At 42.0% G+C, this 27,815-nt stretch overlaps 1 protein-coding gene across 6 annotated transcripts in view; it reads left to right on the top strand.

Annotated features, from left to right (window-relative positions):
* col25a1 (collagen type XXV alpha 1 chain) overlaps positions 1 to 27,815 on the top strand; it is a 126,996-nt gene that overhangs the window by 86,433 nt on the left and 12,748 nt on the right. For 5 of the 6 annotated variants that reach the window (XM_029455084.1, XM_029455085.1, XM_029455082.1 and 2 more), the window contains exons 7-20: positions 3,625 to 3,696; positions 4,311 to 4,427; positions 5,777 to 5,812; positions 11,027 to 11,053; positions 12,532 to 12,576; positions 14,471 to 14,515; positions 15,053 to 15,079; positions 17,066 to 17,110; positions 21,637 to 21,669; positions 22,129 to 22,164; positions 23,821 to 23,865; positions 25,555 to 25,617; positions 26,417 to 26,485; positions 27,226 to 27,270. In XM_029455084.1, the coding sequence (XP_029310944.1) occupies positions 3,625 to 3,696; positions 4,311 to 4,427; positions 5,777 to 5,812; positions 11,027 to 11,053; positions 12,532 to 12,576; positions 14,471 to 14,515; positions 15,053 to 15,079; positions 17,066 to 17,110; positions 21,637 to 21,669; positions 22,129 to 22,164; positions 23,821 to 23,865; positions 25,555 to 25,617; positions 26,417 to 26,485; positions 27,226 to 27,270 (705 nt within the window). Of the gene's footprint in view, positions 1 to 2,652; positions 2,713 to 3,624; positions 3,697 to 4,310; positions 4,428 to 5,776; positions 5,813 to 11,026; positions 11,054 to 12,531; positions 12,577 to 14,470; positions 14,516 to 15,052; positions 15,080 to 17,065; positions 17,111 to 21,636; positions 21,670 to 22,128; positions 22,165 to 23,820; positions 23,866 to 25,554; positions 25,618 to 26,416; positions 26,486 to 27,225; positions 27,271 to 27,815 lie in introns of all 6 variants that reach the window. The other variant, XM_029455083.1, reaches the window with a different exon arrangement.

Here is a 27,815-nt window from a genome sequence, read left to right as displayed (position 1 = left end):
GTGTCACCAAGAAAGGTGTGTGGTCTTTTTGAGGGATGGCACATGCTACATAACCTGACTCCCCCCAGATGGTTGGTTACACAGAAGCCGTCATTGGAAACTCTTTAGAAAAGGGCCGGCACTTTCAGAAAGTATTGGCAGGTGATTGGATGAGCACCTGTCTGTCACCGTCAAGAAAAGCATTCAGAGCCATTCTTTGCTCTTCTTTCAATTAGAGCTGCAACGATTAGTCAATAGCTGCCGTGCTACGGAAGCAGCTAAAGGTGTCAGGTTAATTCAGCTGGAGGAAACATTCCTGAGATTCCTCAAGAAACCTTCCTGAACTTGTCCAGGACTTTACATCTTACATCTCACATTGTGGGATTTGACCAATTTGCAATGTTCTTCCAAAAATGAAGAGACTGTGATTATGTCATATCCAGCATTTCACTTCCCAGTCACGAACAAGAAGTGTTTTACAGTCGACTGTAGGCACATGAAATGAGAAACCTTAAAATGAATTTCACTCGAGATACATTTGATGTATCACATTGATGCCAAATCTGAGGCTTCAAATGAATGTATTATTCCTCTCCTAAATGTATTAAAGCCATCTGTGCACAGGACTGGTAATCCACTCCACATATAGATATTCAGAGAATGCCTCAGCCGAAAATTGCTGGGGATGTTTTGTGTGTTTGGTGTGGTCGGAGAGATGCTGGTTCTGGCCAGCGTCCTGTGTCGGCTGTTGCTGATTGTCCTCATATTTGGCTTTTTGTTTACTACAGTTGCAGTCATCTAGCTGCAGGCTAATACATAGCAATACAGCTCCTCACCAAATAACCAACATCCGTTCTGGAGGAGAAAAGCAAAACAAAGCGATCTGTGAATGGTTAGGATTCTCTGTCAACCGCCATGTCATTATCATTCTCACACATAGACGTCAGCGCAGAGCACCAGCCCACACCTCGTCCAGCTCTTCCCCACTTTCTCCTATCTCCTGCAAACAGAGATCAAGCTGGTTTTGGTCAGATCATTTTTGTCAACATGCTGTCGACTTCTCTCCAGTGTCTGCCCGAGCATATGTATCAAAATGATAGTAAAAGCATAAGTGCCACACTACATTATCATGTCTGGACTCTTTCTAGAGTCTGTCCCCCCTGACCATAATCCAGTTCTTCTCCTTCTTTGTCCTCAAGAAGTTTGAGGTTGTAAATAACTTGAGAAATATTTGAGCTTCAATCCCAGTTGCACACAGCATGGCTATTGTCTGCAGTATAAGTAAGAGTGTGGCTCTGTTCTGCTGCAGGGCTGAATTAAATCTGCTTGCTTTGAAAGCCATATTCTTAATGAGCCATGCTTTTTGAATTATCTTTGGAAAAGCAGAGGGATGGCACTAAAGCCATGTTTGGATAGGCCAGATTGTATCTTAAGCTTGAATGTGGAGGAAGATTGATCTATTGCAGGGCATGTTTATGCGAGTGTGCCAGTCTTTGAGAAATACTTTAATTCAGGTTGGTTATTTGCGGTGAAGCATAACCTGCAGCATAAAGATAAACGAGAGGATATGCAATGTGCTACAACCTTTACATGTTCTTCTATAGACTTAGCATTAAAGCACCTTTACATTGAATTGTTCGCTAAGTTGCTACACTCGTCAAGCGTTCCCTTTTGGCACAGCCCATAATGTCGTTGACAATGATACCGCCTGAGGATTTACTGCGTGAAATTTTGAGTCATTATTTAAGTTTAGTTTTGGAAAGGCTAAAACAAAGACGACACCATCCAAACTCTTTAACTGCAGAGTATCGCTGTAATTACAGCCACATGAACACGTTGAGAACACGCTGGCCAGGCCTGCCATGCCGAGCTATGGTTGCAAAGCTTTGACTGGACGAGCGATATTCAGGGAAGGGGTTGTGTCTGTAAAAGACTTGTTATTATCAAAGACCATCATTGACCAAACTTCAATGAAATAAATGTCTAAGTTCAGACACAAAGAATGATGATCGTCAGTGAAACATTGTAAACCATGTTTAGATGACAATATGTCAATGTTTCTGGATTCACATTAAAGTTAGCATCAAGCTATAAACCCGGTCTCCTCGTAACAAGCAGAGGGCCCGATGCTTTCTTCTTCTATTCCGTGTTCATGAGTGGCTCACATCTGTCATGGCCGTTGTTGACGAGGGAATTGGAAACCATTTGATTGAATTTCCAGTGATCTCAATCCCTTGATGTTCCCCAAAACTCTACGAACACTGCAGTGCCTCGATTTACCAGCATGCCTTTTACAGCTCAGTCTGCTCCGTGATAATCATCTAAACAAATGTTCTGTCTGTATGTTTGGAAGAAAACAACAGGAAGTGGTAACTTAGCGAAGACATTGCAGCATGCACTCTACACAGTACGGTCCCAGTGCCTTTGCACACGCCGTTTCATGGCGGAGAGTAAACTTGGTTGTGATGGCTGAATGTTTCAAATAAAATGTCTGAATCGAAATGTCTGGTGCTCAAAACCCTCAAATACATTTTTTTATTTTTAAAGATTATAAAGATTAGTTCACAAATAAGAATATTTCGAAGTAGGATGTTCGTCCTCCTTTAACTGTTGTTCACCCAGTGTTTGAATGTCATGCGTGTGTTTGCCATGTTCTGCTGTTTGTCCCTTTAGGGATTGCCTGGGCTCCCTACGCTGGCTGCTTTGCACAGCAATCAGATCCTGACTGTCAAGGTTTGTCGGTGGTGGTGCCGCCTAGCTGCTCAGTTCGACCCCTCAGCAGCACACACTGGGAGTAAATGAATCACTGTCGGCTGCTTTTTCTCTAAGCCCCGATGATAGACTGAAAAAACACATCTAATTAATCACAGCCAGTCAATCGTTAGCCTCTTTCCCCGCTGCAGCTACCCGTCTTTCACTGTTCCACGCTACATGCCAGGTTCCACATTGCAAGCAAAGGTGGCCTTTTACAACCCAGTAAAACGTAGCTGACTGGAACAAGACTTGGTATGGCTCGTGTCCATTGATGCTAAAATAAGTGGAAAGGAATCCAAGAGGAATACTCGATGATGAACCAAAGTGGCAAAATGTTTTTTTAAAGCTCATGCCCATGGTTCACCACAAATCCCCCAATCCACCAATGTGGCCTTCAGTATTCAAGATTGTTTCAGCAATGGATAAAGCTGCTTAATACCAATGGACACTAGCAGAATAATGCATCCATTGAAAGGAACAAGGTTATAATCGACCTCAACTGCTTTCAGTGTGTGCAGCTCCTGGGGTCTGACTTAGCAGCAGGCGCTGATGATGACAGACTTTCACAGAGGAGGAGAAATTCCCATTTTTCTGGGGACTGCGAGCCCGCTGTGGCGCCCTTGCCCCTGAGGTGGTAATTATGGGTCCTGGCTCCAAGAAAAAAAAAATCCCAGACTTCCGAAGCAAACCACCTCCGTGTTGGAAAAGTGTGGATTTCTCCCCCCATCTGTGAAGGCGCTGGACCGGGTTCATGAACACAAGCCTTTCTAACAAAATCTGTTTCTTTTTGCATTTGCCTTCCTCCTCCTCCTTCTTCTTCTGGGACCTCATCCTCCTTCAACCTTCTCTCACCTCTGACCTACGACCTCTTGACCTCACACACCTGCTCAGATGGTCTTCCCTAAGATCAATCATGGCTTTCTTTCTGCTGACCAGCAGCTCATAAAGCGGCGGCTCATTAAGGTAGTGGCTATGTCCTCATTCTTCTCTCTGTCGTGCCAAGTCTCACCGAATCTCTTCTCTCTGGGCATTCTGCAGTTTGCATGCAAACCTTCAGACAGACCTGTCATAACTCCTCTTATACTCCTTCTGTTATTGTTAAAGGGAAATATGGACATGGACAAACAAGGTATTGTTAATGTAAAATGAATTACTGGCCTGGCTCTACTTAAAGCGCCTTCGCTGCAAATTAGATTGCTGAATATTTTCTTAGAGTTTCTTATGATCCAGTATAAAGTGGACCACACATTCTCACTGTATGTTCACCCTGATTATTGTAGCTCGACAAATGTTTCTTTTTTTCATTTGGTGCCAAAAGCACAACCTCTGTCCAACTCATTAAGTCCATTTAGAAATGCATGCATTTTAGGGGATTATTGTTTCAGCTATAAATCAGATGAGCTCCATCTTGACTGCTAGTTTTAGCCATAAAACCCAAAATGCAAAGTATCCATACTATGAATAAGGGCAGCCCTTCGCACTACGCTCTTTATTATCATTTAACTGCAGAGGCTCCAGTCTCAGCTGATCCAGCAACATCCCAGACTACTGATGTTTAAATGTGTTCTGTCACACAGGGAGATCAGGGGCAAGCTGGACCACCTGGGCCTCCGGGGCCACCAGGCCCTCCAGGGCCAAGGGGGCCTCCAGGGGACACTGGGAAAGACGGGCCCAGAGGTGTACCTGGTCTATCAGTGAGTATTGATTCTCACCTGACTTCTGAGTGATTCATTCTTCCAACATATGTAACATACAAGAACTGCTGACTGAATAAACTACTGTAAGAAACAACCATCATGGTGAAACATTACTGCAGTGTCGGATCCTTAAAAAGTATTTGAATTCATTGATCTAAAAAATGTCCTAAATCGATCTTTCAAAAAACGGGTAACATCTATGTTTTATATAATTTACCCGATGCTCAGGATCGCTGAAAAAACACTCTCGTTTGCGGCCGGGATGCTCAGAGAGACACTTTGTTGTCGGTGTAGGTTGTAAATGGCATTGAATCATTACAACTCTGTGGAGTTCCCCTTTAAAAAAAAATGCTGCATTGTTTCCAGAAAGAGTAAAACAAGTTTAGCTCTTTATTTAGCCGTATTCAATTTGACCCAGTGCCGGAGGGGTTTATCCCAATGAAAACTATTCTAATGAAGACAAGACAAGCTGCAGTTCGTTGCCATAATGTCTTTAGCTAAACATGAACATCCCATGAGAATCCTTCACTCACTATGGATTTACGTTTACTTGGTTGTTTTTCATTATAACGTAACATTTTCCATGCCTTTAGACCCGTCACTGGCATCACAATAATTTATGTGAACGCTGCCTGTGAGACAAAGAATAAACAGAAAAGGCCTGTCAATTATGTTAAGCCGTAAAACCTTCCGAGGGCTCCAGCTGATCTGTATTGTTTCGGCAGAGTTCACAGTGGGAGTGCAACAATATTAAGTGTAGTTTATCTGCTTCTTTCCAAGTTTTTGATGATTATTGTTTTCAGTTGTTGAGGTTTTCCAAGAAATTAAACTTCTCATGCTGGGGTTCTTTTATTTCAAATGCTTTGAATCCTTTAGAAGGACGGTGGCAAACACTGCCCTGTAACTGTCACAAAGAGGCAACAATGGAATAATGTTGAAGCATAGCTTTGGCATAGAAATCTGGCCACAGCATATGTCATGTTTTATCTCGAACATCCAGCCCGGCCTGAACCCAACGCAGAGACTAGAACACGGTTGTTGGACAGACATAGTGAAGCGTACAGGTGCCACAGCGTGATGGAATACCTCCCAGCCTACTTGATGCAAGAGCAGAAGCATGCTGAGCTCGACTTGGAAACCTGCCCCCTGTGCACCAAAAGCGGCCGTTAAAATCGAGAAATTCGATCATTACGTGCAAAATGCTGCTTTCTATTTACTAGAATATTTGACTTGTTTTAACTCCGAATACTTTTTATGATCATTTTAAAACTCCATGCGTGTTCTCAAGTTTTTAAAGCAGACTTGGCCCACTACTCCTCCATTAACTGGCTGTTTTGTATTCATAGGGGGACGCAGGGCAGACTGGAGACACAGGAATCATGGTGAGCACAAACCTTTTCTTTCTGTGTTGTTTTACGCTTCAGTGTTTGTCCCAATGAAAGAAATGAGAAATAAAATGTTAATTGGTGAGTTGCAGAGGCAGACTGGCTGTTTCCCTCTGTTTTCAGTCTTATGCTAAGCTAAGCTAACGGCTTTGAATGCACAAAGACTCAAAGATATCTGCAAGCAGGTTGTTTTGTTTAGTCTTTGACCTTTTTAATTTAAATATATATGTTCTGCTGTGGTATTAACTGAATGACCTTTCTTACACTGACACATTGGTAAAAATATGTATTTTGATATTTCATTTCTTTTAGCTGGACCTGTTTAATTTGGGAAAACACTATTTAAATGTTGCTGTTTAACATAGTTTATTCATTTTAATCTTGTGTTTTTAACAAAGCAACCATGCCACTTAGGATGTTTTTTAAAGGTGGATTTAATTGGAGATATTCATAAGGTGGTTTATGGTGAAAATTAATTACATTTTATGCCCTTTCCCTCACACAAAACCCCTCATACAGTAGGACAAGCTGTTTCATTTAACAGCAACTGGATACCACTTGTGGTGTTTAGCAAATAAAGCAGTTGATTAAAGTTTCCTCATAAAAGCTACATTGAATAGGTCAAGACAAATTCCAGAGAAAGCAAAGACGGAAAACGTGACACGCGAAAACACTTGGTGATGTCAGTTTACACGAGTGCAGGGGAGAGTAAGTGAAGCTGACGGAGGAGGTGCCATCACGCACTTTCATCTCTGGTTCCATCTCTGACCCTTTCCACGGCGGGGGAAGAGTAGGTGGATTGGAAAGGAATGGACAGAGAAAATAAAGGATGGCGAAGCTTACTGTAAGTGGCGAGGGAGACTCATTAATTAGAGAGTAAGAGGCGTTCAAAGCTAAATTGCTAATCATTTATAGCTCACTTAACACGCTCTTTACTCTTTACCCTCTCTTTGCTTTTATGTTTGCTGAAGTTTGCAGCTTTAATTATACATTTTACTCATTATCCCTCATCGCTGTGTAAGCAGCACAGTTTTGTTTTGAAATACATCGTGTCATGGTGCTAGAATTTGCAATAAATTTCCCAGTGGTCCCAGGTTTGCTTCCATAAGTCTCCTGTGCTTACACAAGCGCTCCTGACAGCAGCTGGAGTGTTTTTCCATAAGATAAATAGTGAATCTCATTCAAAATGAGGCCTTGCGCAGAGCTTTGAATAAAAAATATGCGCTGCTCACTGTAATTCTTGAAATAAGGCATACCATGTCACAGCATGACACTAATGTACTTTTAACAAGGAATAATGTCATCATTTGGAAATCAATCCCCCTCCACCGTAATGCAGCGTGAGATGAGCACGTCCCAGAGGTTATAAGAAGATGTGATGTGACGTGGCCGCTCAGACACACAGGACTTTCAGAGTTTGTTTACTACAAAGATAAGATAATAGAGAGAATTAGAGGAAACTGTTTCTGTAAATGATCATTTGGGCTGTTAAACTTCTGGAGAGAGAATAAAAACAAATTCTCCATGCAGAAACGAAACGCCAGCCCACACCCTTGATTGGCCTTTGAAGATCAATATGAATTAGATGTGCAGAAGCAACGAGACCGATAGGCTCCAGTTTGTGCAGTGAGCTGAAAGGATCATCTTTGATCGGCACTTTTCGATCTGCACAATCAACTCAAGGATGAGATCCTGAGGTCGGTCCGTAACCCACTTTTGCTTCTTTTATGTTGATCTCGGAGCTCGCGCCCACTTGACACAGCGCAGCCTTTTTGATGTAGATGCTATTGTTGAATAGGCAAAAGTAGAGTCCAGAGTTTTCCATCAGCCTTCCAGGACATGTGGTGCTGGTTAGAAGGATTAAGCTCTTGTGGAGCAACAAGGAGGGAGGGGGGAGGGGGGAAGAAGAAAAAGGAAATATTTTCAGGACTCAATTCAAAAGCATCAGTGCCATAAGGTCTCTCTGGGATAAAGTACGAGGGGCTTCAACTCTCTAAAGGTGGCTTGCAGACAGTTTTCATTTGGGAATTCAAATTTAAAACCAGCGGTGCACATGGTGTTTCATCCATAACTTTCTTATTTCTAATTTTGCTTCAGAATGTTGCTGCTCCTTTACATCATTTTCATTTCATAACTACCCACAATGCACCAGTGACTCATTTCATTTGCAGGCATGTAGGGCTCTAATTTACTCACTATGCCTGTATAACGAGGACATACCTATAACATGTTGGCGTCCCTTTGAAGGTGAAGACATGAGGAGCAGAGATGTGACTAAATGTCTTCGGACATGCTCGCTGGACTCAAACCCTTTTGTGGCAAAATGTTGACATCAATGGGCAAAAAGCTTTTTTTCTGTGGGAAAAATCTCTTTGTTCTTAAAGAAAAAGTATTTCCCCTCTCTATGTTTTGGTATACATTGTTCAAAAGCCTTCCCCATATTGCCAAGTCTGTAATTCTAGTAAATCCATGTGTGTAGTTTTCTGCCTAACGACACTGGATTAAAAACATATTTATTAAAAAATATATCAGAATTAAAAACAAACACAAAATGTGCAATGTGTAATTATTAGACAATATAAACTGATTGTTATTAAACCCATAAGAGATCCAGAGATTACCTCCCTATACACATTTATATACATATATGTATATACTTCTGCTTTGATTGGCTGCTCTCCGATGGGTCTTATTCCTGCTCGCTGCAGTTTTGTTTCCAGTAGCTGTAGCAGTAAAGCTTCTGTGATTGAAAGGTCTTACAAAATGAAAAGCCTTGTAGACGGTTTAAATAAAGAACACAACTTCTGCAATGATGGTGGTGAGCACGATGTTATGCTAACCTATAGCTACATTGGTCAAACTTAATACAATAAGACCCGGGTTGTCAAACAATCTGAAAGTACCTTAATTTAATGTAAATAGCAGCATAATGTTGGCGAAGCTTTTTCAAATGTTTTCTAAGTGAAACAGACTTTGAACAGAAGCTCTTCACTGCACTTTCAAAGCTCCAACATGAAGCTTTGCTGCTCTTTGATCAGCCGGAATATTCTCCCTGTGAATGCAGAGCGAGAGACTCACACGCTGGAAGTTCTTCAAGTGGCTGCGGGTTCAACTGCAGACCGAGTGTGGGAGTTGACCTGCCAATTGCTTCATTGTCTGTCGTATCCGAGTCATGAATGAAAGCACCAAACATGCAGCGCTTTGTGTTTGTGCTCCGATGCTCCACTTCAATAGGTGTCCTGTTGATTTTGCACATTTGTGGACTCTTTTCTTTTGTGGCTGTTAAATGAGGCAGCTAAGGTGCGATACGCTGAGCGCCGGCTATCATCATGAACACAAAATGATCGTTTTTAATGAAAATGTTTGGATTATTCTCCATTTTTTTAATTTTCTAGCAATTTCGGGGGCCCAAAGTTGAGAACAAAAGAGCCAGGACCAAGACTTCCTCAAGAGCCCTTGACTTGAAATATCTTCTTTTCATCCAGTAGCTCCTGAGTGCTCTCAGATGTAGCCAAGCTAATTAGCGCTCAGGCGAGTGGCACATGCTCTCACATACCTAGTGGGTCATAAAGATGTTTACCAAACCCAACTGAGGAGAGCCAACAAAGGCTTTTAAAGGCAAGCGGGAGGAAAACCTTGTTGGTCGGCTGGGATAATGAAAGTTGTTCATTGAGGTTTTTGTTATAAGTGCAGAAGGAATGCACTATAAATGAGCTGCAACTGTGAGGCCCGTTTCTGTCAATGTGAGAACTTGTTGCTGCAGAGATTTTAACAGGCTAGTTGTGTAAAAATGAGCCTCACTTACTTGGTGATCGGCTTGTTTCATCAACAAATGAGATATGGAAAGGTCGAACAAGCGGTTTATTCTCAGAGAATTGGCCGTTAGTCCTTTTAGCGAAGCCAAGCATCCGTTGGTGCGCTGGCCACCACCACCACCACACTTCTTCTTCATAGAAATGTGTACTGACAGTCAAACTCTGCGACCTGAATGTGTCCTTGTTGGCTATTTTTGAATACGGGCACACAAACCTTTTACACTCATCAGGGGATCAAATCTTCTTTGCCAATTATACTGCGTCAACAGGAATAAAGTGAGGAAAACTGTTGTTGTAGAGCGCTTGTGGGTATAAGATCTGCCTGGCCTTGACTCCAGTGAGACTGATGAGCCAAATCGCACCATTTGCTGTCGCTCCCGAGCTGACGGTGAGAACAATGTGGGCCAACAGGAGGCGTCATCGTAGCCAAGCGTGAAGGTGTTGATGAACTGCTGTGGGTCCAGTAATAGTAAAGTCTTGTGAAGCCAACATGGAAGAAAGTAACGTTCAGCTCTGTAGTCGTAAATCAGTCCTGCAGGCAGGTTCTGGTGGATGTTAGGGTCCAACATGGTCTCTGGTTTCACTGTGATAAACAGCTGGTTGAGAATACAAACTGTCCTCCCAGACACATCTAATACCTCGTTAAATCTCAGTTAGACATGTGGAGCCGTTTCTTTGTCCTGTTTAACTTATTATCTCGGTACGGCTGTCCAGCTTTGAGCCCGTTTAGGTAATGAAGCTCTCTGTGTGCAACAGACACACATTTCTACAGTCGCTAAAACAAATAAAATAAGAGATTTACATAAAAGATAAAACCATAAAAGTTGTTGTTATTCATGGTCTCTTTAGAGATTAATGTTTATAGTGAAGCTCAATGAAAAGAAGAATAAAACAAGGGATTGATTGTGAGCCGGTTCTGCCTGAAGGGTGTGAGCTCACAGGGAGAAATCCACCAGAAGCCTCGCCAGCCTCTCTGCAGCCTCTCTGCCAGGACCGGCCGAGGAAATCATATTTATCATTATTTATTTCATCTGACAATTTATTGTTCTGTTTCTCCCTCACTGTCTCTCTCTCTCTCTCTCTCTCTCTCTCTCTCTCTCTCTCTCTCTCTCTCTCTCTCTCTCTCTCTCTCTCTCCCCCCTCTCTCCCTCTCTCTCTCCCCCCTCTCTCCTCTCTCTCTCTCGGTCTCTCTCTCTCGGTCTCTCTCTCTCGGTCTCTCTCTCTCACTTTCTGTGTCTGTCTGTCTGTCTGTCTCTCCCTCACTCTGTGTGTATCTCTCTCTCTCTCTCTCTCTCTCTCTCTCTCTCTCTCTCTCTCTCTCTCTCTCTCTCTCTCTCTCTCTCTCTTTCTTTGTCTCTCTCTCGTGCTCTTTCTTTGTCTCACTCCTCATTTATAGGGACCTGAGGGGCCACCAGGGCAAAAGGTGAGTCCAGAGAATAAAGTCTTATTTATTTTTTCTTTCAAATGAAATAAAATGAGATTCTCTGACTTAGAATAAAACATTTCACTGTGAATAGGAGCGTCCTCTGTCTCTGTCTCTGTTATGAGCCTCATTATCTTTTTTAAAAACAGACAGCTCCCCCACACACTGATGCTGTCCTCATTCTACATTGTGCAATCAACATTTACTTCATGAGTTAAAGCAAAAATGTTACCTATTGCAATTTAAATTCTGATGTAGACAAAAAAGTAAATTCCTCCAGCAGCACAATCATGTTTTAGATATGATCGTAACTATAGTTAGTGAGAAACGTGCTGTTGAATACGTTTACTTGGAGATTAGTGACACATCAGGTAAACAGACGAGAGGAGAGCGAGACACAGAACAGGGAACCTGCAGCTCAATGATGTGGGGAACAGATGTAAACCATATCCAGCCATCAGGTAGCTGCCAGTGTTTGTTCAGTGTAACCCAATCAGACACTTCCTGTCTGCGCTGTCATCTGTCGGCCAGGCCTCCCGTCGGCAGAGGAGGGGGGTGTGGAGGGGTCAATGATGACACACCGCCGTGTTAATGACTCATAAGCCCCGAGGCGACTCCATTAGATCTGCTGCTGGAGAGCCGTGTTTAGCAGAGGGGCCACATCAACAGTTATTCAAGTTTCATCACCTTCATGATTGATAAAAATCAAGAAAAAACGTGTACAGCCTTCTGAATGTTGTGCTTTTTACTCCACCACATTTATTTGATAACTTCAATTTGTAGATTCAGATTATTACTATTAAGATAAAATATAGTTTCGGCAGTAAAATAAGTTCCTCCTTTACCAGCTGCAACATTAAAGTGATGACAACAGTGATGTTTGTCCACCTTTAATTAACACAGACACAAGATGTCGGGTAAGAACATTTCAATAATTAAGATCAGCAACCGACCATGATAAACATTATTATGGAAACGTAATAATAATATAATATGCACCAATGTTTCACTCATCTCTGATCCATAAATGTGACCATAGTTAACAATAAGGCATGTTTTGTTCTGAAGACGCACAAATAGCCAACATAAGCAAACCACAAGAGAGTGGAGTTCATTACAGCGCCTGGAAGCGAGCGCAGAGTCTCAATCACCGGCTTCAGTGAGTTACAGGAGGACATGCGAACATAAGAGCTGCAGGACGTATTAAGCCTTTTATATATTTCTTTTACTTTCTCTTCCCCTCTGCCTGTGTCGTCCATAACTTAACAGATCTTAAAATATGACATGCAATATTTATTTTGGCCTGGTTTTGTAAAATCAGCAGACACTGGTATATTTCTGATTAGGATATTTGTTTTACTTTTCTGGGGTGTTGGGTCCACCGGAAGATGTTTAGGCTTTGAGAAGTAGAAAGTACATTGTCTTGTGTATATTTTAATGTGACGAAACACCTAAAGTACTTTGTGTTAATTTCTCAGGGTTCACTCGGGTCTCCTGGCAGCGCAGGTGATGATGGACTGAAGGTGAGGTTGATCTAAGAACACATGTATATCTCCTTGTATCAGTTTGTATCAAGCAAAATGAGAGATGAATATTCTTTATCAACAAATCACGTAATCTCTTTCAGTTTTTAGAATTGAGCAGGATTTGCAATCAAGATCTTTTATTGCCACGTTCACACAGCGAGATGCAGTTGTAATTTCCACTACACAAGAAAAACATGACGAAACAAAACAAAAGGAGGGCGTGCTTTCCTGTAGTGCATTTCTTTAAATCTGCCTCAGGAGGAATGTAAACAGCACTTTCACTTTTTATTTAAAAAAAAGGTTTCAGATGGATGTTTTTAATTTGTAGAAAATTCATAATGCAAACGTTGCCGTTAAAACTGAGCAGCCTCTCTACATTTAACCGGAGCCTCACAAAACACCACACATAAAAAAGGTTCAGCCCAACACCTGAAAGTATTTTATCTTCAAAAGACTCACTTTAACATACTTAGAGTTTTCATTAGTCTTTTTGGCCATGTGTTGCACTTTATATTAGAAAAGCTCTGCTATGCATTCTGACAATTTCAAACCACCATCCTCTTTGAGAGAAATCCCCGGGGCTGCATCCTCCAGTCTTAACCACAAAGTGCCGTTTGGAACGGCCTGTGAATCTGCTCACACTCTCAGCTTCATTCTCAAACCGAGTACAGAAGACACAGTGCAGGTGTTTCACAATGGGGGGGGGGGGGGGGGAAATGGAAAAGCGTTTTTTATTCCAGAACAAACGTCTGAGTGACGAGAATGAATGGGGAGATGATTTGAGAGGCGCCATCTTTCTCATCTCAAGCATGCATTTGAAAGATATGAGCGCAGAGGCACGCATGTCTGTAATAGGAACCAGAGTGGAAGCTACACTGACTCTGGAGAAGCCTAATTCCATACTTGTGTAAGGACTAGGGTTTGCCAGCATGAAATAAAACTCCAATGCTGTGCAATGCATTTATAAAAGAGAATCTGTTACGGTATGTAAGTATCACTCATGCAGAAAGTTGAAGTCTGAAGCAGTGGAGGCTGCTGCCAGCTGTGGCAGGTTGACGGGCAGACATCATATTGATCTGACATAGATATCCACTCAGAAGAGAAGATCGCTAATGCAAACCTTATCAGCCCCAATTTAGAGTTTTAATCAGACTCCATCATTATGTCAATCACTCCCACATGTGGGCTGATAGATGAAGCTGAGGGGACACTCCCCACGCACAGATCATATCCCCACAATGCCCCATCAAAACAAAGCATTGTGGGGAAAAATACAAACTAAAAGAAACTGGGGAAGGAAAGATAAACAAAGTATTCCTTCCTCAATAAGACTCTCCAGGTTAAAACAGGTTAAATAAAATAAATGAATCCGTGTCATCCAGTTAAAGGACTCTGTGGGTTGAGGCATATCTGCTACTCTTCTGAAAGGCTAATGATGGGGTAGCTTTGCAAAGGTCAGCAGGTTAATTGTTTTTGGCAACAGGCGGACTGAGGCTGTGTTCTCAGAGACAGCTGTGCAGCACCGTGACTCAGACTCGCACTAACAGGAGACTTCTCTGTTTCATATTCAGAACCACACCAGAGATAATTAAGCTTTAAATCAGGCTGCTGATCTGCTCTCACTTCAGATTTAGGTTGCGGCTTCAATATTGTATATTTAGTTGTACAGTAACTTGTGGAGAGGCCATTCTTTGCAATATAGTAAAATGCATTATCTATCTGCTGCTATGTTATTAACTATCCTGCCAATGCATAACACCTGGACACAAACGTAATCTCTGCTAAGGTTAGAGGCGATCTCTACTTTTGTATCTCCCGACCTTACGTTGGAGTTGATGCTGCTGAACCTGCACACTGACAACAGCCACTGTGTATGTTGTGCTGTCCGTAGGGGGATGTTGGCATCCCAGGATTGGACGGAGTCCCCGGATCCAAGGTCTGCTGCACATATTCTGTGCGCTCTACTTTTTGTAAATTCATTGCGATTATATATTTTTATAATTTTTCTTCCTTTCTCATCAAAAAAACCTCCTTTAATGTCTTTTTCTCTGTTTTTTGTTACTTATTTTTCCTTCTTCTTTAGAAAAACTCACCTTTTCTTCCATCTTTGTTGGATCTCATGTTTGCATGATCCGTATATGAATAAGAACATGTTAACACAATGGCATATATGTATGTGTGTAATGAAGTGGGATAGTGGTACCTACATTTATTATTTTAATTAATTGAAATTGTGGATAAATATAATTTTAAGTAGGATGCTGTCCTGTTAATATTGACAAATATCTCACAAAGCTGAAACTTGAGGGTCTGTCTGGGGGGAAAGCAGCCATAACACAAGATCATTTCCATAATCTAACATGACTTTAACCCCAGATACTATCTGAACCTTAGTGGCTGCAATAACTCCCCAGCTGAACCCAACTCCCTCTGAGCTTCTCTGTGTTTAACACTCTGCTCTCTTTCCCAACAGGGTGAAATGGGGGAGCAAGGTGAAAAGGTAAAGAACTGATTCAGAAACATTAATGTGAACGTCGCTCTCGATATCCCAGCATGTGTTAGCTCTGCCTCGCAACTCCAGCTCCTTTCTTCAGAGGTGACACCCTTCTGAGATTTAGCCGTCAGTCATTCAGTGAGTCACAAAATTAAACCCAAATTCTCCCACAGCATACATACTCAACCCACACACAAGCCTCAGTGAGGAGAAGCAGCCTTATTCTCTCCATCCCCTTCATTCTAACAGCTCTATATTGGCTGTTGTTGGGCAGCAGCGGGTGGGAGGCAGGATGGGGAGGGAGGAGATGACTCAGGGTTCTTCATCCAACGCAGAACTGACCTTCAGGCGCTCTCTCTCAGATTCCTATCAGTATTTCTATCAGACACACAAACACTCGTGTTCATGTATGTAGAGATGTATTTTTATAACCAGCGCCAAGGAGGTTTTCAGCTAGTGGATCAGAATCACAGGGCGGACATTGTGAGATGGTCTCATGGTTGTTCTGTCAGGTACACTACTTGTCCCAGGTGGAAGGAGTTGTGAGCATCAAGGGAAAACTATCCATTATTTCATCAACTGTTGCTGTGTCGGAATATATTTATGATCTTATTTTCAAGATAAGGTTGGCATTGGCAGCTTTAAAATACAAAAGGTTTTTATTTCAAGAGGAGGAAGATCTGTTCACACTGTGCTCATAGAGATTTTAACTTCTAACCGATGGTAAACTGTCGCTGTATCTACTGTAAGTTAACTCTTGTTGTCCAGCATTGTGCCTCTTGCACTAAGTTTATTTTTTAAGGAGACAGCCTTTGATTTGAAATCTTTGGCTAAGCATTGTATGATTCACAATCAATTAGGCTGTCATGTACCTAATGTAAATGTGGGTTTATGAAAAGTGAAAGACCCTCAGAAACCTGCCAAAGACAGCACTGAAATCCACCCCCAAAGTACAATGAGCTTTTATTTTGAGAGGAGCCAAACATGTTAACATGAATTGTTGTTTTTGGCTTTGGTTACAGACTTCAGAGCCAGAAGGCAAATTGAGGAAAGCAGAGCCAACCTTTAACAGATAAAGTGATTCTTTGAGAAGCTCATTTTCTTGAAATTCTGACATCATGGACTTGAAATCCTCCACGAGAACACAACCCTTTTGTAAAGCTTTGGATTTGCTCACCTTCAAATTAGGAACATATAAGGACATAATGTTTGTATATAAGATAGCACAGTATCATTAGCTAACTAGCCCTCACTAAGGCCGTGACCATAAGTGAAAAACAACGTGTGTATCCGCCCCGTGATTCAGATCCAATTATAAATGTAAAGGATTCATCCTTCACCTCTGCTCCACTCTTCCACCGACTTTCATGTAAATCTGTAGATTATCTGTGATCCTCCTTGGTGGAGATAATCGCCACTAAACCAAAGTGCAGCTGAGGCCTGACTGGAATTAGTTTCGCAGTTATTCCTAATGTTTACCTGACGATGAGGGACAGTTAAAGGATGAACAACGTGAAGCGATTCATCAATGAATGATTGTCGAGACGTTGAGTATTACCGTCTGGACCGAACCAACAACGCCGTCCATCGTACTCCGCTGCTAGCGTGGCTAAAAACAGCCCTGACATTGAATCTATTTCTTATAGCGCAGATGGAAAATTGAAGTTCTTCACAGTTGATGCCAGGAGTTTAATGCCCCACAGAGTGCAGCCTATTACGTCACCTGCAATCATATTTGAACCATGTGTGAGGACTTAGTGACCAGAGTGAATTTAACTCGTACAGCGATGGTGCTTGGTCTTTGCTACGTCTCCAAGCGTCCATTATGTTGTTTTACACGGCAGTCGATCACAGAATAAGAACAATTGTCAAAGTCATACCGTGTGTGTTGATCCTGTTAAATGTCTTTTTCTTCAGGTTTTACATTCTCAGCTGCTCATTTGTTGCCATCAGTAGACTGAATGTGAATACGCCTGTGTGATGTCATTACAGGGCGATTTGGGCGAAGACGGACGGAAAGGTGATTTAGGAGAGAAGGTATGTACTTCCACTTTCCCTTCTTTCTGTTTATTTGTTGGAACCCGCAGAGAAACATGAAGAAAAAGTTAAATCTGAGAGACTTGTGGAGGTCAAGTGCCATCAGCTGCAGTCGAGGCTCCACAATCATCCTGGCACTTGATGCGTCCTTTGCGCTTAATGTGGACTTAATTGCTCTGCGATGCTGACGCTACACTTTCTGCTCGGGTGGCTCCAGCATTAATTTGGGACCATTTATCATGAAGACAGCTTGTCAAGTTGGGATCCATTTACAACGCAAAGCAGAGAGGAGTGTTCAAAGCTCGAGTAATAGATTCATGTTTCTGTCCACAAAGCTTTTGTTTTCGGGAAAGCTTTTGTAAGGACATTGACATCATGTCCGGAGGCAGACGATGTCTCGCTGCCTTTGTGTTAGTATTTAGTTAAAGCAGCATTTATGAAAATAGGTCTTTTTTGTATTGAATGACCTCATGATAAAATATTACCCTTCAAATTAGTTTTAAAGCATTTCAGAAAACAAACAATTATGGATTGGAATAAACTTTGAAAATGTGGAGTCATTCTTCACAAAGTACTGCACTTCTTTTATACACGGGAGATGCTTTTTGTTATAAATACTGAATTAGGTATAAAAACAAAACAAAGCTGATCGACCAGCGTCGGAGTAGAAGCAGCGTACTCAAAATGTCACTGCCAATTTATTGCTGTTCAGCTGCGAACAACTTTGTTTTTAAGACTGCCGAACACGGCTGCCAAGAAAGACACCATTTGCGGGAAACAGATGCAGGATATCATCTGTGGAAAGTGAGTGAACAAAAAGGAAAGTGGAGGGAGATAAAACTTTGCAGCTTGAACAGCTCTTTGATCTGGTCTACCTCAACGCAGTAAAAGTGGGAAAAAATGAAAAGTCTTCGCTGCAGGAGCGAAAGAGAAAAAGTGGAATTGAGTACCATGGGAATTCAGACTTCTGTAGCCAGTCACCTGCCATTCTCCATTCACGAGCAGACTCATGTATTCTGCAATAAAGAGAGACAGAAGGTAGTGTAAAGACCTGGAAATGCTGAGGGGTTTTTTCATTAGTATGGATAAGGTTACCTCATCTTCTCAGATTTATAAAAGTGAGCATAGTTCAGAACATATGGGAGGAATAATTGTTTTTCAATCAAGACTCATAGTAGATGAGTTTAACATATGTCAGATACACCAGGGATGGATTGGTTTTGCATTGCAAGTGGAAAGAAAGTCTTATGAATGTGCTCATATACACACATATGATGAGCCGGAGGGGAAGTCATTACGCGATGTGAGCCGCCTTTCATCAGAGTTTTGTGTTTGATAAGTTTCTCATCCCTGATATTATTGTTTCACTGGTGGAAGGGGAAACCAGAGAGTAGTGGGGACAGAGGAGGGGAGGAGATCATCTCTAGTCTTCCATGCTGAAGATGCCAAAGTTAACAATACACAGCACGCACTGCGGGAGAACTGTGGTAACACGGGGTGAGAGGTGAGGCGGTGAAAGCTCGGTATGGTGAGCAGAGAGACCTCAGGGAGTGCAGAGGGGGAGAGAAACGGCAGTGCAAGCAGCCGGACCGGGCTTTGTACGATACAAAGGGAGATTGTTATGACGGCGGGGGATCTGCAGAGTGTGAAAGAGACTAACTGACAGGACATGCACGCTCACTCTCAGACACGGGGTTTAAATCTCTTTCCCTCAGATTCTAAAAGAAACAATCTGTAACTCTCTGATGACAAAACCATCACGTTCTAAACATTAGAGGAGAAACACTCATCCAACAGTTTGCATATAAAATATAGAAGTACTTATCCTGCATTATATTATTGCATTATGAAGCTGCTTTAGACATTTTGAGAAAAGAAGCTTATTTGCTTTGAGAAGATTGATACTGCCAGCTAGAGCGAGCTGCACGTTAGCTTAGCTTAGCATAAAGACTGGAAACAAAACAAACCTTCTGGTTAGTTCCGTCCAAAAGTAACAAAATCCAGCCTCGTTTAGTTTCCCGATAATCAGCCACTTTATGGCTGCTTATGTGCCCAACTATTTCTTGGCCAGGACCAGTAACTTCCCGGAGTCTCCACTGGTTGCCTCGCCATTGCCAAGAAATAGTCCGGCCCATAACCCCCCAGAGAACATCAACAATTGGTGTGGTTTTTTTTTCACACTTCAGTTTTTGTAGAAAGCAGGTATCCTTTAGGTGTTTGAGTAAATGCACTGTAAGTTCTCTTTATACCTTATCTGTGTGCAATCATCAGCTGTGAGGAGAAATGTTTACAACAGCCTCTGCATGTCCATCTCCGGCCTCATTTAAATCTAATCATCACTGCAGTTAAAAGCTTTAGTAACCGTTTACCTCAGATGCATTCTGCCTAAGAATCTAACCAGGTGTGAAATTACCTGACTCTTCTAGTTTAGTTTTTAAAAAGATAAACCCAAGTAAACTCTTGAATTGGTCCTGGGAACTTCCCAGCGTGGCACAGTGGTTGGTATCATTTCTGAATCCAGAGATCCGGTCCAAGCTCTTGTGAACTGGCCGTGTTTCAACAGTTGGCCTCTCGGCCCTGGGAGCCGATCGTAGTCTGTGCTGCCTCGCTTATATTCTAACTCGGGGACGGACGTCCATATTCAAATGAGGCCGCTGAATCCGGTCATCGTCAGTAATGATCATAATGTGAAGCAGGAGTCATGTGTGAGGGCTGCGGGGTCTTTTAATAGTTTGTCACGACTTCATCGCTCGCTCATTAATCCTCTCCGTCTCGTTCGTTCTCACGAGCCAAACAGCTGGAAAATGTCCTGATTTACCAAGAATATATATTATGAGATCTTCATGCTCGTATTATCTTTAGGTGGCAATAATGTGCAGTGACAGTTCTGGGAGCTTATAATGAAGCTGTGGTGACGGCTTTCCATCCTGCGCTGCTCGCTGGTTAACGCTGCAGCCTCACCATGCTAATTGGCCCAATGGGGACATTTCAGCACTCTGTGCCACACCTCAGCTCACCTCCCGGCTCCAACACTTTCTCCATCTCATGTCACTTAATCTGGAGAAGAATAAAACGTCTGAACGCTCAGGACCCGCAACGTCAACGCTTGTTCATCAGTTCAGAAGCGGGGAACTGAAGCATCCTCTGATACTCTTTTCACACGGTGACTTTTTGATTAAAAGTGTGTAAACTGCGCTGTAAATGTTTATTTTCCACGATATTAGCTCCTCATGCTCTCACCCTGCTGAGATTAATAATGGGAAAGAAAGTTAATCGTGCTTCCGAATACTCCCGAGCTTGATTATGAGCTTAACAAGGTGAGATCGTTTGTACTTTGTCTAAGATGTAACAATGAAGTACAGATGTGATGCATTCTTGCATATCTATCCCTGCCAGAGAAGCAACAGGTGTAAACTAGCTCTGACTTTGATGTTTGTTTTTATGAAACAATCACTCAACCAACACACAGAACAGTCAGAATAATGTTTTCTCTTTCATCAACATGACCTCCACGTTGTTTCTTGAGTGTTGTAAAAGAAACATTTGACATTTCACGTGAAAGCCTCTCCTTCATCTTCGATACTGTAATGTGAGGAGCCTGTTTACACAGCAGACTGTAAAAGTTAATTACATCATTTGTAACCTTAATAAAATATGTAAGAAAGTGCTGATATAAAAATTGGGACTGCTAACTTTTCAGGTATGGATAGAGGCGCACTTCAGCATGCAACAAAGTCCAGCTGTAAACAGTAACACAGTTTATTGTCTGCAGAAAAAAAAAATGCCGCAATTAAACATGCCTTGTGTGCTATGCATCGTAATGACTCCCATAAAAAGCTGAGGGCGAGAGGCATTCCTTCTGCAACTTCTGAGCGCGAGACGTGTAGTGAAACCACACCAGAGCTAAAGACCCCGTCTCCTTCTCCCCACTCCCTTTTCCCACCAACCGCCCATAATTACGCTTATTGGCCTCTTGTTTTATGTGTGTTTTTACTGTACGCTGCAGCAGTAATGCAGGGGATAGGAGAGGCCCTGGGTGTTTGGATGACTCTGCTGGAAGCATGTGCTTTAAGAAGCTCTGTCTCCCTCCAGTTCAACACCTACCCTGAAGAGATGCAATGAAAACAAACTTTGAATGGATGCCATTAGTCCAGTATTAGCCCCTCACCTCCGACATGTATTTCTTCCAGTGTTGGACGTCATCACCAGTGTGCAGCTGCACAGTGTGAAAACAATTAAATGATTCCCAGCACTGTAGTTATATAATTGCTGTGAGAAGGTGCATTCAATCTGAGCACTGCTTAGAGTAGCAGACAATCTCTTTCTAATAGGATTTCACAGCATTTTATTCTGACCGCTCAGTAAATGCTGCAATTTAGAAATGATGTTATGCACTGTTCAGTAAAACATAAGCTTCTCTCATAGTTGTGCTGCAGTACTGTTGCTGTGCACAAAGCCCGTCTTGTAACAACCTTTTGTTTTACATATTGTACCTTTCTAATCTCTGTTTTTTATCTTCCTGTTAGGGAGACGCCGGCTCCACTGCAGCAGGCATCAAGGTGAGAGCCAAGCTGAAGGTTCAAAGTGTTTCTGTGTTGCACCAGCTGTTCGGACATTTAAAAGATTTGCACAACACAAACTAACATACAGAGACGTTAGTTGTTACTAGATCTTTACAGAAAGTAAACTGACTGTTAGCTCAATATCCTCCTGATATGACACATTAAGAGAACTTTTAGAGATCTTATGTTCTAAGCAATGTTTGTTTTCTTGACTCAAGACATTGATATTTCCACAGTGGCTGAAAGGAACCATTTCTTTGCAAAGATGGCCGTTAACAGTCTGTTACATTGAGGCCACATAGCGCTGACCCGGTTAGGTGAAGCTAACGCTAGTTAATCATCAATTATAGTCGCTAGTCGCTCTAAGAACTTAGGAGTTAACACTCAAACTGATGGATTTACAAGCAGCTGCTCCAACCTCATCCAGAAATGAAGAAGTCTTTGCATGTGTTACAGGGTGAACCTGGAGAGTCCGGGAGAAGTGGAATGAAGGTAATAATTGCACTTTGCTCTTTGACACAGTCAGTGTAGAAGTACATTAGTATTAATAGATGTAGCAGTAATGCAGTTTTAATCATATGAAAGAACCATATTCTGTTGAGTAGGTTTCTCTACTGATGAGTGAGGATGGGAATTAAATATTTCACTATGAAGCAACAGAACACTTAATAACTGGCTGAACCTCATCACTGCGAACACACATTTAAACAAGCTTTAATGTAAAAGGTGATAAAGTTTTGATAAGAGCGATGCAGACTCAGTTGTGTCATTAGGATGGTTGTACACACGGGGGGGGAGACACCTGAACTCTGGTCCGTCCCGGCGCTCCGACTCATTTTACATTCACTTTGGCTTGAACGGTGTCCTGAGCCAGGCAGCGTCCCAGGGATCACACTAACACCTCCACATACACTAAATCTGTTGGACATTTTTGCTCCTTTTTATTGTTACCTGTACTCCACAGACCAGCAGGTAATCCCATTACTTTGCTTTGCTTCAGTCCAACTGCACACGTTGTTGTTGTTGTTTAAGCAATGATTTCAGTTTGACCTCTGTCTTTACTCTCATGTTTGACACACTTCAGAAGAAGATTGTTAAAGAAACAGTTGCTGATAACTAATAAAACAAGCATGCAGCAGAAGAGGATCTATTTCCTGCTAAATAAAAGCCATTACTTGTCACTTTGCACCAGGTCTCCATCTAATTACACTTTTTAATCCAAGTGCTTAATTCCTCCTCTCTTCTCTGTTTGGATAAACTGGTTCCAGACAGACAGAAGAGTTTTTAGCAAATGTTTTGTTTTCTCTGCTGCAGAATCGACACTCGTGGCCTAACATTTTTTTTTTTTTTTTTTTTACTGCTTCATCTTATCTCTTATTTTACAGCCGTTCTGCTTGTGCTGACACACTTACAACTTCATCAGAAAGGCCATCATTAGATTGAGTTGTTGCTCCCAATTAAATATTACTATTGGGTGTAATCAAGTGTTAATTCTGTAGTTTTACTGTGTAAATGTCCTCTCTGATCCCCTGAGCTGATCATTCTTGTGCGGCGCTAATCATTTCTTTGCATATGCCATAAATAAAATGGTCTTAACTAATGGAGCATTAAATTATCCAGACATTTTGTTTTGAAAGACACCACACGAGACTTGACCTCTGATTTTTCCACGATTGAATCAAATGACTTGCGTATAACAGCAGTTTGGAGTTCTTGACAATGACCCGACCTTGGTAGCAGAGAAATAGTCCAACTCTCGACTTCCAGCAGCGCCAAACTCCAACGTTCTTGAAGTCACGGCAGCTCTCTCATCCAAAGATTCTCCTTCCAGAAACAAGAAGTTCTCACACCTGCACAAACCAAAACAAACAAAAGAAACTCCATTGCACTTTGTTAACTGCACTAATCACGCTGTCGAGCCATGGCTGCATGAGTTGGTTTGAATGTGCATGTGCAGTTCCTTCTGCTAGTGCTTACCGCAACATACACTCACACAACGGACAGCAGGCCACTTCTCAGGACTAGCTTGATAGCCAGAGAAAACACAAATAGAAGTGTGGAGCTAATAGAACCCCGAAGAGCTTCCACATGAGGCTTGACTCAGCTTAGCTTGGCTCGGCTGTAACATGTCACACTCTTCCTGTGTAGGGAGAGCCAGGACTTCCAGGGCTGCCTGGACTCCCAGGGATAAAGGTAAATGCTTCGCTGTTTTTATCCCCAGTCATTCCCCCGATGTTGTCCTGTCCATCCTCTTCAGAGCACAACTCAACAGACCGCTCGTCGTGCCCCGCGCACAACACATCGAGGTCTCATGATCTCGCTCTTCCTGCTGTTTGTAGCTCGACTGCAAGTCGGCCTGTCACCATTACTCACTTTGCTGGACGATATATTGTCCCAGAAATATTTGCGATAAAGAATATTATTGTAATTTAATGTCACAGATATAATAATAATGCAAGAACACCCTGTTAAAGAGAAATATAAGAATAGATACAAGTTGGAATTGTGCAACAAAATAAAACCAGACAACCAAAACAATACAGAAAAATAGACTTCTGCTTCTTCTGCTGTTTACTCTGACATCATGCCGGCTAAAATGTTGGTGAGGTCATCAGAAATGATCGCGTCCATATATGGTCAGATCAGTCCTCGTGTAATTGTTGTGACAGGCAGACGCACGGTAACACCGGCACATTCAGTGCAGTGAACATAATCTCAGGATGCTTTTAATGTGAAGAAGCCAGAAGAAGCTGTCTCATTAAGGTTTGTGAAGTGTCGAGGTCTATGAATTAATGATTCATTCTGTCTACTTCCTGGAAGTGGCATCAAGAGACTCGCTGCACAATATGTCAAAACTACACAGCTGGTTGAGGAGAGAAGTTCGATTTGTATTTAGAAATGTTCTTGTTTTCTTTGCTTGTTTACTGTGTTATAAGAAACAGCAGATGGTGAAACAAGAGGCGCGTAATATTTCTGACGTCTAAAGAACACGGCTTCTCAGGATCATTAGAGATATAACATGAATGCAAGGAGCGCTCCTCACACGGGCATGATGAGATGATGCTTGTTGCTGTTTCACTTTTCTCTTTCTGTGTGCTTGTAATGTGCTGGCCTTGTAAAAAACAAAACCAAGCCTTTTCATTTTACATTTTATATTCTCCTGTTTTCACTTAAGAGGCCTGAACGCTTGATGGACTCTAACAATATTTTGCTAGCGTTGCACTCTCAGGTTCTGAGCTTGCACTTTGTTCTTCTGCGCATTCTTGGCTGTGTATCCAATCAAAGTTTGAGAGGCAAGTGTCCATTACCTCTCCAAAGGTTTGCAGAGCGCTGAACTAAAGTACATCGTAACAGATGGTATAGCAATTAAGTTATTTCACAATCAAATGTAAATCAAGCGCCACACTTCATACTGGAAGCTCATAAGAGCAAATATTGAAATGTTAAAGCTTCATAAGTGGCAGAGAGCAGTTTGTGCACACTTCAGCAGAACACTTCTGTGTGATGAGTTTCTAACAAGGTCAGTCGCTCCGTCTATAACGGCTCATGAGAGGGACGTCTGTGAAACCAGCAGATAAAGGGACAAACTGCTGATAATGTGTGTCCGTGTGTGTCATTCATGCATGTGTGTGTGCGTGTGCGCGTGTGTGTGTGTGTGTGTGCGCGTGTGTGTGTGTGTGCGTGTGTGTGTGTGTGTGTGTGTGTGTGTGTGTGTGTGTGTGTGTGTGCGCAAGCAGTAAGTGCATGCTTGTCGTTTTGAACATGTTTGGCCTTGCATCTTGTGTATGTGCTTAGTGCTCATTAGCAACGGGTGGAGGTAACGCTACTCCGAAAATGTCCTGCAGAAAAATAAATAATATTTGCTCTTTTCTTTTTTCTCAGGGTGAGCCTGGATTCCTCGGCCCCCAGGGAGATCCAGGGCTCCCAGGACTCCCAGGAACTAAGGTGGGTGACTTCCCCCAGACCGGCTGATGAAGATGTGTCTGTCTGTCATCGTCTGGTACATCTGTGCAGCTGAGCGTTGCTGCAAGAATCTAATCTGATACTATTTCCTTATGTTCAGGTCTGATGGTCTGTTACATTTTTCAAAGCGTATTGCTGTTTTTTTTCCCATTAAGTTATCATTAGTAAGCAGTTATTTGAACAGCCTTATTGACTGAACAATGCTGAGTAATGGTTGAGTCCTACCTGGTTTTAAGTGAGAGTAGAGTTAGACCACACCCCCCTCTATTGGCTGTCAGACGTCACTTCAGATATCAAAGGAAAAGCACAAAGATTGTATATATATATTCAGGACAAAGAGGCTTTGATGCAGATGTATATGTTGATGTTATTTCACCTTGTCAAAGGTTACGATCTACCAGGAAGCAGATTCTGCTGACTCAGCATAAATATCTTTATATTCACATAAATGTAAATGATCATCAGTAATATGGAAATAATCACTAAGGTGTGTGTGTGTGTGTGTGTGTGTGTGTGTGTGTGTGTGTGTGTGTGTGTGTGTGTGTGTGTGTGTGTAGTCTATTGTGTAGTCTATTGTGTAGGGTCCTCTGAGTGTGTGTGCGAAAGTATTTTTTAAGAGTGGAAAAAGAAGAGAAGAAGAAATATAAAAAGGGAGAGCAGGATGGCTGGCTGATGAAATCTCTTCTTCCAACTATTATTTGTTGTTGACTGCGTTGCTTCTCTGTGACAAATGAAGATGAACTTACCTCTGTTGTTGAGCAGTTTGTTGTTCTGTCTGCAGGGGGAGAGAGGCGACCACGGGCCACAAGGAAAGGGGGAAAGAGGAGAGCTTGGACCCTTTGGACCAAAGGTCAGTTATCTAAGTGCATACATGCATGTGTGCAGACAAATGGTACAACATATGTGGGAAAAAGCTCAGATTCTACAGCGGTATGTCTTTAAGAGCTTCCTACTTGTCTTTCCACCCAAGTAATTCATAGATATCTGCTGCCATCTAGAGCCTTGCATATTTAAGCACGCACAATGAAGTTCTAAATGAGAAAAAGTCGAATGTATTCCCAAAACGAGGGCATATTCAATTCATCAAATATTTAGTAATGTTAACAAAGAGCGCTGGATAAAGCATTACAGCCGGTAATAAGTTGAAGGCTTTCCCTGGAGTCTGCGTAAAGTAAACCAAGTATAAATGAGTTTACTCTTGTTTATGTCTGGCACTAAGCCAGCAGGTAGCTTAAGCTCCAGTCTAAACTTAGACGAGTCACGGATCTGTTTCACATCCTATTAGAAACCCAAAGTGGAGCCCCTCCTTCATCAGTGCCAGAGTTCAAATAAACACTTTCTCCATTGCTCGGCAGCTCTGACATATTAAAAGCTGGTAATGTCAGAGAAGCTGCCTGCGTTGCTCTCTGGGGACGACAGCGACAGGTTGATGTTTCTTTGTGATTTTAAATGCATAGAAGTTTGTAACGACTTCAGGCTGAACCCATAAAGAGTTTGTTTTATGTGTTTCTTGTTTATATCTGAAGTTCTTGGCTTGTCTTTTTTATAGTGTCCATCATGACATCATCTGTGTGTTCTTACTCCCGGCAGGGTTCACAAGGAGAGACGGGTACACCTGGTTTTAAAGGGTCAAAGGTGAGCTGAGCAGATGTGTTTTCTTTACATTTAGTGCTTTAATTAGCTGATTAGCATTAATGAAAGTCTGCAGGTGATCCACATATTGGATTTCCACAGTTCTTTTAGTCACTACTGAATTCATGTTCTGTGGCATCAAACCCTGCAGACAAACGGTAAGCAGATGTGAACCTTTATATCTGCAGAAGAGGAATTCAATGCTGAAGGAGGTTTAGAGTTATATTTTATAACTATTGTGGCTATAATATGTGTTGTGCTGTTGCACCAGCTCTCCACAATGTATACATATAAATACAAAAGACTGAATTGCCTCCTAAAGTCCTTAAAGTGACACATTACAGGCATTAACAGTTTTTCGTGCACTGGTACATTTTGAGATTTAGTTCTTGGAGTGGAAAGAAAACAACCAGCATACACATTATGAGTTCATTTTTACTAACTTTGTGTGTTTGTGTCTGTAGATTTCTCCTAAATTCATCAAAAGTTACATTACATGATGCATCATATGCATATTTAAACATCACATTTCAGAAAACTTGTAATAC

This window comes from Cottoperca gobio, chromosome 18 (assembly GCF_900634415.1).
Source record: "Cottoperca gobio chromosome 18, fCotGob3.1, whole genome shotgun sequence".
Taxonomy (NCBI): Eukaryota; Metazoa; Chordata; class Actinopteri; order Perciformes; family Bovichtidae; genus Cottoperca; species Cottoperca gobio.
The sequence above is the reverse complement of the archived record's forward strand: the minus strand, read 5'-3'. Positions and strand labels throughout refer to the sequence as shown.